Source organism: Protobothrops mucrosquamatus, unplaced genomic scaffold (assembly GCF_001527695.2).
Source record: "Protobothrops mucrosquamatus isolate PMUCROS unplaced genomic scaffold, P.Mucros_1.0 scaffold2050, whole genome shotgun sequence".
NCBI classification, from domain to species: Eukaryota; Metazoa; Chordata; class Lepidosauria; order Squamata; family Viperidae; genus Protobothrops; species Protobothrops mucrosquamatus.
Window position 1 is genome coordinate 443,526 of NW_015388157.1, and position 10,721 is coordinate 454,246.

Here is a 10,721-nt window from a genome sequence, read left to right on the forward strand (position 1 = left end):
TATAGCATTGTGTAACACTTGTGATGTTTTTTTTTATGATGAAAAATAATAAAAATCTTTAAAAAGGAAGAAATCTACTATATCTTCTATGTCTAACATTCAGTTCACACCATGTGAACTTTGAAGGAGGTTTTTTTAATGAACTGAAGCTTCCCGGTCAGCATAAACCAGCATGAAAAACAAAACTCACACACAAACAATAAAACCAAATGTTATAGATAGGCTAATGCTATCAATGAGATAGAAATTGAGTCAGAAAATACAGAAATGTGGGTTGTTTTTACAGATTCATTAAATAAGTGTGTTTTTAGAAGAGGAATAAGAAAGATTTTTACATATTCTGAAAATATTATAAAGATAGGTTTTGATGTGTCTCCTTAGGCTAAGAATGCTGGAGCATGAAGCTGCTATCCAAAAGATCCTCTCTGTTTAAATAAATAATCTTTCCTAATGTGGAACCTATAAAAAGACCATTGTGCACATTTTAAATGGATGGGCATGCTCACAGTTGATTTTCCAGACTATGAGCAGAGGCCAAATCACTACAACTGCTTCAGTGCCATTGCTTTTCAATCCAAATACTATTTTGCTCTGCTTGTATTAAATGGATCTGCAAATAAATGTCCAGCAGCTGGCTTTGGTGGCTTGGTCCCGCCTGGAGAAGGAGAGATTGGAGAATCCCTTGTAAGGTTCTTGTGAGGATTAGATCCAATATCTGACAAATAAAGTCACTCAGATCCATTTTGGGTTGGAATCATCTAGGATTCAGTTTTGTCCTCTTATCTGGACTAAGTTTGACCCAATTACTTCTGAGGAAGTGGATGGGGTTCTTCAAATGTTGAGTTCTATTACCTATGTGTTTGATCCATGTTTCTCCTGGCTAGTCAGGGTGACACATAGATGAGTTCAAATAATGGAAAATGACTCATTACAAGAATGAGTAGTTCTGCCTGCCTTGAAGAAGATGATGGTTAGCCCTGTCCTCAAGAAACGCTCAAGAAGAGGACAACCAGCAGTTTCCAAGGATTCTGGAGAAGACTGATTACCTGAACCCATTGCAGTTGGGGTTCAGGCCAAAATACAACAACGAGACAGCATTGATCATACTTGTAGTATGCTCAGGATGGAAATAGTTACCCATTCTCTCCCTTCTTGATCTCTGAGTAATTTTTCATACCATTGGTTATGATATCCTTTGAAGCCAACTGAAGGGTTTGGGAGTTGGTAGCATTGCTCTCCAGTGCTTTTCCTCCTTCTTCTGTGGCCCCTTCCAGATGTGTTAATGAGGGGAGGGAAGTCTAGCCTTAGGTTTCTGCTATGTGTGGTGCCACAAGTTTCAACTCTCTTCCCAGCCCTAATTAATATCTAAATGAAACTACTGGATAAGTTATCTATTGGCATGGGGTTAAGTTTCCTTGGTATACTGATGACACTCAATTGTACCTTTCTGCCCTGGACCATCCAAGTTCTACTGTCAAAGTGTTTTTGCAGTGTCTGCTTCAACCCAATCCTGACAAGACTGAGCAACTATGGGTTTTAGGACTCCCCATATCTGATGATTTTCCATCATTCATTCTCATTGAAGCATACACTGTGGCAGGTGGCAGCTGTGGCCCCAAAAGTCTTTACACAAATACAGTTTGCGCACTAGTTGAGCCACTCCTAGATTGAGAGGCATTACTCAAGTTACTTGTGCCACAGTCACTTCCTGACTGGACTAATGCAATGAGATCTGCATGAGACTGCCCTTGAAAAGAATTCAGATACTTCAGCTGATCCAGGATGCAGTAGCACATGTAGTATTGGGCAATAACAGTATACTCACATAACTTCATTTCTATATGAACTGCATTATCTCCTAGCAGGGTGCCATTCGAGGTACTGATTTTCATCTTTGCGTAACATGGTGCCAAGTTGTTTGAAAGATTGCTTTTCCTTGATGGTTTCTGCCCATCCCAACAAATCTGGTAGAGTCGTCTCCACACTTTCACCTGGTGGGTGCTAAAAAATGTGCTTTTTTTAATGGCACCTATCCTATGGAGATGACTCTCCCAGAGATACAGAAAGCCCCAAGCTTAGTGGTTTTTGGAAAGCTATGAAGCCTGGCATTGGAGGTAGGCAATTAGTTTCTCGTGTTGAGATAGGGACCTGTGGTGAGGGTCCACTGAGATTTTTAACAACAAGGCCTTAGTTTGAGTTGGTTTGTTTTACAATTATTATGTTATTCACTCTTCCTTTGCTACCTAAAGTTTTGATAGATGGATAGATAGATACAGATAGATGACAGAGCGACAGAAAAACAAATAAGATAGAGATGAGATCACTTTTAATTTGGGCAGATGAAAAGTCCAAACCCTCTTTTGCCCAGATTGAAAATTTAGTCCCATAAAGAGTTAAGCAAATTGGTTCTCAGTCACATTGTCTGCTCTTCAAAGGAGAACAAGTGTATTAGAAAGAATAGAGCTGGTGCCTCAGCACTAGGCAGAGAGTCTCTGAAAGAAAATTTTATTTTATAAGCCTAGCATGCAAATTCACTGTGGGGACCTGCTTCTGAACACTGAATACCAGGTCCTAATACAACCTGGCTGACATTGAACTACTGAAGATGGAATAAGGTACTTGCTAGTAACCAAATAGAATAAAAGCCCTGTAACATGCACAGCAGTGCAATTGTATTAAATTGCAAGGTTCTCTGGCGTGGGAAGTGAAGGGATGCCTCACTTCCAACAGAAAGATATAAGCAGCAAGAAGTAAGGACCGTGTGTATTGTTTGCTTTTGTGAGCATGACTGAATTTGCTGCCGGGAGTTGGAGAAACAGTCAACTTGCCCTTTGCCCTTGTTTCTAATGGAAGAAGTATTTTGTAACAGATGAGAGAATAAGTTGAAGTACATGCGCTCAAAACCAACTTAGGCTATTTATTTCTTGGACAAAACCCACTTACAACTGAAACATAGTCCTTAAATCCTGGGATAAGGGTTGACAGGTAACACAACTACATAAAATAATGTTTTCATTGGCCCTCATTTACATTTGCAAGCATGGATCCCAGCACCCCTTTCTTAGAAAGATAGTAATCAATGGAAGGCAATTGGTATTCTGCTAAATCATGGAGCCTTCCTCTTATATAGCTGAACAATTGAGAAAAACAAGTTAAGATCCTCTGTATAAACAGTGAATTCAGGACTTCTTTGCAGAAGGTCATCCATTGTTCCTATTTCTGTGGATACTACCCAGGACCTACAGTATTTAAGAAAAAATCACAATTATCTGAAAATCAAAACTCCCCTTACATGTGGCACATGGCATCTTCAAACAGCACCAGGTTCATGGCAGCATTAACTTCATTGTGGTTGTCCAAAGCTTCCACGAGAATCTGGCTCAGTGATTCCCAGTTCTGGACAGGCATGTATTTGGGTTCCCCTACCCCTTTTGCAAAATGGCAGTAGATATTCATCTTCTTGGTCTGTTCCAAAGTTTCCTCTATGTCCTAAGAAGAGAAAAAATAAAACAATTCTCTCCCTCTCAATTCTAGGGAGAAGGTTACATAAAATGTAATACCTAGGACAGGGGTAGGCAATCTTGGCTCTTTTATGACTCGTGGACTTCAACTCCCAGAATTCCTGAGCCAGCATGGCTGGCTCAGGAATTCTGGGAGTTGAAGTCCACGAGTCATAAAAGAGCCAAGGTTGCCTACCCCTGACCTAGGATCTTCCCATCACCCAAACCTTCTTGCAGACCATACATATCATATACTTCTCTTTTACATTGATATGTAATGGTTGTTTGTCAGCCCTAGAAGACACATTTCAAAGGGTTATCTTAACCCAAAGTTTCAGTTCCTATGATCGTGAAGCAGGAAGCCCCATAACACCCATAATAATTTGGAAACTATAAATGTTTCTAAATGGTGCAACCTTTCTTCTTGATGATGAGGAGGAACCATATAATGGTTAAATAAGCTTTGCTTTGTTGCAGTGCACATATTACTCATTTTGTTTTTGGTGAGTGATTGAAGACTTACATCACAGAACTTCTTCACTGCCTCTGCTTGCATTTTATCAAAAACAACCAAATCCTTGTCATCAACCATCTTGTCACGGTAAACACGACTGGATTCATGTAAATATAGCTTTACCAAATCCTGAGGAACCTTTAAACATTCAGGAGTTGAAAACAGAATACCCTGAGGAAGAAAAATACAGATGATGATGCAATCTGCTTTCTGGGTGGATTAGCAATACAACCACAACCAATCCATATGGTTGTTCCTGCTATTGCTGAGTAATGTCACTTCCAGTCTGCTTGTATGTCTTGATTTCTGTGACATACATTAAACTGGCATCCATCCATGTTAAGCTATTTCCGTACATGATAGCGTAATCCTAAGCAAGCAAATATATAAGGCATCAGTACATGTATAAAAGTAGATATGACAAAATATACAAAGTTCCTAACCTTCACTTTCCCTACATAAATATTCAACCCAATTCTAAATTCATTGTCCCAATGAGAATTTTCACTCCATATTGAAAATGTAAAATGAAAGCTCATCACATTATCATAGATAATAAAACAAGACTAACCTAACATAAATTAATTGTATTGAGAGATACCAAGTCAATGTGAAGTAATTTAAATGTTTATTCTTTTCTCAGATTTAAGGGTAAATTACTTCACAGTGGCTGGTTTTACATTTCAACTAACACTCAAGAAAAAACGACAAATAAAAACAAAAAAAAAAATAATGGTATGATAATAATTTGTTTATACAAGGAGGAGAATAGCTTTTTTATATTAAAAAAAGCTTACATTTTTTGAAACAGAGACATACATTTCTGATTGAAGTGGAATTATTCAATAATAATTAGGCCCAGGATTCCCCAAATGGTTTAAAAGTAGATTACATAGGCTTGTTGTTCACTAAACTCTTTATCCTGTGCTGATTTAAACTGCAGACTGCAAAAATGGAGGCTACATTATTGCCTCAGATTCAGTCTCGCCTTAAGTTAACCACATTACTGAAGTTCCCTATCCTTTTGTAGGAAGAAAAAGAACCAATGTATTAGACTAAGTGGTGATAACTTAAAAAAAGAAAGTTTAACAAGGTGGGTGCTGCCTAGAGCTTGCATTAATTATTATCAGATAATTGTGGCAAGTTTACAATGTGCCCTTTAGAATGCACAAGCAGGTGTCTCTTTTAAAAAGAAATAAATTTTAATTGTATATATTAACAATACCTATTGATGTAATGACATGTACGTATTTAAAACATGTTATTTCTTAATCCTAATTCAAAAATTCTAAAGGAGGCTTGAAATCTGACTGTACATGGGCGAGCATTATTTCAACAAAAAGCATTTAAATGAATTAGCCAAGTTTTAAGAGGTGCTATTAGGGTACTTTTTAAGTGGGAACATTTGGAATTACTAATCTTCTTTGGCGATGAAGCATATAGAACACTCTTTCTGATTTTTATTCTATAGCAATTAACCATAGGAAATCTGCTATGCACAACCCCATCATATAAATCCAAGGAAAGTACAGTTTATGTGATAAGAATAAAGCTGTCTTNCAGCCGGAACGCGGCGGAACCGCGTTCCGGCACCTTTTTCCGGGCCGGCCGCACCGGAAATAGCCCCTCCCGCACCGGAAATAGCCCCTCCCAAATTTTACTTGCATTCCTGTTCTCTAAAGGGGCGGTCCTAGGGTTTGATGAGGGCGTGGCCAGGTTTGAGTTCCGCCACCTTTTCTCTGAGAAAAAAAGCCCTGAGCAAGCAAATATATAAGGCATCAGTACATGTATAAAACTAGATATGACAAAATATACAAAGTTCCTAACCTTCACTTTCCTTACATAAATATTCAACCCAATTCTAAATTCATTGTCCCAATGAGAATTTTCACTCCATATTGAAAATGTAAAATGAAAGCTCATCACATTATCATAGATAATAAAACAAGACTAACCTAACATAAATTAATTGTATTGAGAGATATCAAGTCAATGTGAAGTAATTTAAATGTTTATTCTTTTCTCAGATTTAAGGGTAAATTGCTTCACAGTGGCTGGTTTTACATTTCAACTAACACTCAGGAAAAAACTGCAAATAAAAACAAAAAAATAATAATGGTATGATAATAATTTGTTTATACAAGGAGGAGAATAGCTTTTTTATATTAAAAAAAAGCTTACATTTTTTTGAAACAGAGACATACATTTCTGATTGAAGTAGAATTATTCAATAATAATTAGGCCCAGGATTCCCCAAATGGTTTAAAAGTAGATTACATAGGCTTGTTGTTCACTAAACTCTTTATCCTGTGCTGATTTAAACTGCAGACTGCAAAAATGGAGGCTACATTATTGCCTCAGATTCAGTCTCGCCTTAAGTTAACCACATTACTGAAGTTCCCTATCCTTTTGTAGGAAGAAAAAGAACCAACGTATTAGACTAAGTGGTGATAACTTAAAAAAAGAAAGTTTAACAAGGTGGGTGCTGCCTAGAGCTTGCATTAATTATTATCAGATAATTGTGGCAAGTTTACAATGTGCCCTTTAGAATGCACAAGCAGGTGTCTCTTTTAAAAAGAAATAAATTTTAATTGTACATATTAACAATACCTATTGATGTAATGACATGTACGTATTTAAATTCTTAATCCTAATTCAAAAATTCTAAAGGAGGCTTGAAATCTGACTGTACATGGGCGAGCATTATTTCAACAAAAAGCATTTAAATGAATTAGTCAAGTTTTAAGAGGTGCTATTAGGGTACTTTTTAAGTGGGAACATTTGGAATTACTAATCTTCTTTGGCGATGAAGCATATAGAACACTCTTTCTGATTTTTATTCTATAGCAATTAACCATAGGAAATCTGCTATGCACAACCCCATCATATAAATCCAAGGAAAGTACAGTTTATGTGATAAGAATAAAGCTGTCTTNGGAGAGCGCTCCAATTATTAGTAATGGCACTCTTGTCTTCTTTATATCTTATGATCCAAGGTTTAGTCACTCAAAAAGACCAAAAGGTCTGGAGATTTTGGGCTCATTCCATTCTGAATCAGAGAGGGCACAGCTAGTCATATTCTTCATAACTGATTCCCTTATCATTTAATTGATGCAGTGGAATGATCTATTGATCAGAAAATACAAATGATTAAAATAGGCATATAGAGTCTGTTAAAATCACCCAACAGAATTAAGTCAGATTCTCTATATTTTAATATCAAGCCCAGCACACACTCCTCAAATATATCCTGACAGGGATATATTTATAGGATGGATAGAAGACATTAATTAATAATAAATAATATCACCCTAAATCCACATTAATAACTAAGATTAAGGATCTTAGCTAGCTAAGATAATAATAAGGAAATTCAACTACTTGAAAATAAAGTGTAAATACATCCTTTTGCCCATATACTCAGCAATATGAATTATAAGTATTCAACTTAAGGGTCTTTCATCCTCAGGTATCATGCATTTTAACTGTATATATTAACAATATCTGGTAACTGTTAGGACCCCTTATCAATTTCACTAGTATCACTGCTTCCCATCATTGACTGGTTGAAGCTAAGATTATCACATGCCTGTCATAATTGTGGGGACAGAGGTGGGTCTTGGGGAGAAAGATAAAAGGCCCAGAATTATATGTCTCAAGAAAATCATATGGAATCAATCATTCAACATGTTATACTTTAAAACAGGCACGCTGGCTGAGGAATTCTGAGAGTTGAAGTCCACAAGTCATAAAAGGACTAAGTTTGAAGACCCCTGCTTTAAAAGGTGTAAGTGCTGATTTCCATTTGTTTCTAGTAAAACATTAGAATCTAGTACAATTTAAGAAAATTAACTTCTGATTGTAATTGAACGGCATGGTGGCATAGAGATGAAGACGTTCACCTCACATTTGGGGGGTTGAGAATTCAACCCTAGGCACCAACAGAGGTTTCTCTATCAGGGGGCAAAGAAAAAAAAATATCTACTGCGAACTCAGCATAGGCATCAGGGTGAGCATCTGGCCAGTAAATGCTCAGCTCCATTCAGTCACCCCAGCTCCATCCCAATAAAAGGGATTACAGGGTGGTAAAAAGAAAAAAAACAACACCTTCTGACTGTAATTCAATCTATGCTTGATTTATATGCACAAAATATTGGAGGGGAAGTCTTGTTATGGAGAAGCTATCTGATCTCTGTCTGCTTTAACCATCAAACATTCGGCATGCTAATTTTGTCAATCTGAACTTTAAAATCTGTTCTAGAAGTTTTTTTCAGCCTCTTTACCAATCTGACCATCCAAAGGTCTAACCAGAGAATGGGGAAGTTTGTCCAGCTTCTCCTTAATGTCCAATAACTTTTTTTTTTTTAAAAAAAAGTAATCACACAGTCTCTATAACAGTGATGGCGAACCTTTTAGAGACGAAGTGCCCCAAAACTGGCCCCGCTCCAGCCCCACCCCACTTGCCCGCAAGGCCACTCACCACCTCCAGGGCCCGCCGCAGATCGCCCAGGCAGCCCAGCAGCGCCATGGCGGCCACACTTTCTGTCCGTGCCCCACAGCATCAACTGTGCACGATGGGGCGTGAGGGCAGAGTCTTGTCTACGCTTGCCTGGTTGCCATGTCCTTGGCTGTGCTGCTCTGCGTGGGCCACGCTCGGGGGCAACTCTCCTCCAGGGGGGCTGCTGGTGAAGAGGGGGCCGCAGGGGGAGGCGAGGCTGGGGCAACGGCACATGTGCCCACAGAGAGGGCTCCGAGTGCCGCCTCTGGCACCCGTGCCATAGGTTCGCCACCACTGCTCTATAATATACAGTACACCTTTTTGCCAACAAATCCAGGTGAAAATTCAAACTTAACACAGTTTGAATTATTGTTTGTGAATCTTGCCCCTGCTTGAGTTTCCTTTGAAGTGGAATCTTTAATCAGAAGTTGGGTAAGTGTTAGTACTCATCCTCGTACACTCACCTTGTTCAGTAGTTCAAATTGATCACTTAGTAGAAAAATATCATCACTTATAGTTAAACCTCCTTTCAGTGACAGCAGATCCACTATTTTAAGCTGTTTAAGTGCTTTCCTATGACTTGCGTGCTTGAAACCTATTCTTGATTTTTTTTTCTTCATTTTCCCTATTTCTGATTTTTAAGCTCAGCAATATACAACAGGAGTATAGCAGATATAATAATAATATATCCACTCTATCAAAGCTGGCAAAGATAAAAAGAGTATACCTATGAACAAGGAATAGCGGTATAAAACAGTTTAAAAACATAAAACTATAGGGTTGGAGGAACTAATGTCAAATCCTGCCCAGGGAGAGAGAAACTATCTTATTTTAAATGGATCAGTTTTTGGGGAGAAACCAAAAGAAAACCTTCTGAAGTAATTATTATCATCTGCATGATAATATTTCTACTATTAATCAGCAATGTAGACTTTATGATTGAGTTTCCCGCTGACAGCAATCATTCCCAAGTTACTGCAAAACCACTTTAGACTTGCAGTCCAGATATAAATAATCCAAATTGTGCTACTTGGCCACAGTTACTCTAGTTTGGATGGTCTAGTGAATCACAGAAAGGTGCAACTCAGTGTACTAGTTTTCCTAAAGCTGCCTTACTGAAAAAAATCATGTGAAATATGGAAAAGAATTAAACAAATGCTAACAAGTTATCAGTAGCTATCTAAGAACTAACAGTGGATAAAGAATCAAATAATTATACTAGAATCCAATTTAAACCTAATACTTAAACCTAAGTGTTGGTTTATTTATTTGATTGTTTATGTGTGGGATGCAAAAAGTTAATTAACTTAAGTTCATTTACCCTTCCAAATTAATATTGGATATAATGGACAAACAAATGGAAATATATTATGGAACTTTGTTTTTATATATGATAATGGCAGTGAGACTTTCATATGCTCAAAGCTGGGAGACTTACAAATACCTACAATGGAAGAATAGATAGTGAAGCTGGTGAAATTGATGAAGACGGCAAAATTGAAACTTTGATGAAAGAAAAGACATTGACAATTTTTCTTTCTACTTGGAAATCATTTTTGGACTGTTGGAAAGAAACTGAAAAAAATGAAAAGTCAATTTTGGGGATTTGATTATTAGAATTATAGGGAACTATGGAAATAATGTAGACAAATGATAATTTTAGCTTATGAGTCTGATGTATTTTTTATTCATAAGTACTAAAGAAAGTCAGAAGTCATTCTTTTTCTATTTTTTCTTTCTTCCTGTTTCTTTTTCACGCTTTACTCTTTTTTCCTTTGAGCTTTTTCTTTTTTTCAAATCTTCCTTTTCTGTTTGCTCAGCTTTTAACTTTGTACTTTTTTTGAAAATCAATAAAAGTATATATATATATATTGATTTTTTTGAAAATCAATAAAAGTATATATATTAAAAATAATATTGGACGCTAGTATTGGAGTAATGATATGTGAAAGAAAATCTACCAAGTCTTACCTGATAAAGGAAAAGAAGAGATGGATATGGCCAGTTGGAATAAGCTAGACCAAACTGTAAAAGTTTAAAATTAAAATTCTAGAAGCTAATTACACTGGAGGCATGGGTAAACACTTTTAACCTCAACTTTTCCTGTTTCAGTCCTCCCAGTGATCCAAGTTTCTTTATCACATATTTACCTACAACTAAAGGCAGGTAAGGCAACTAAACAATGATAAAGCAACAAGGGGTGGAGAAA

At 37.0% G+C, this 10,721-nt stretch overlaps 1 protein-coding gene across 1 annotated transcript in view; it reads right to left on the reverse strand.

The window, feature by feature from the left end:
- The window catches only part of LOC107294673 (dynein heavy chain 9, axonemal-like), a 112,567-nt gene extending 103,435 nt beyond the window's left edge, over positions 1-9,132 (reverse strand). Inside the window, exons 1-3 of the mRNA XM_015823924.1 lie at positions 8,977-9,132; positions 4,024-4,185; positions 3,293-3,489 (exon numbers count right to left, since the gene is read on the reverse strand). Of these exons, the coding sequence (XP_015679410.1) occupies positions 3,293-3,489; positions 4,024-4,185; positions 8,977-9,132 (515 nt within the window). The remainder of the gene's footprint in view (positions 1-3,292; positions 3,490-4,023; positions 4,186-8,976) is intronic.
- Positions 9,133-10,721: the final 1,589 nt, after the last annotated feature.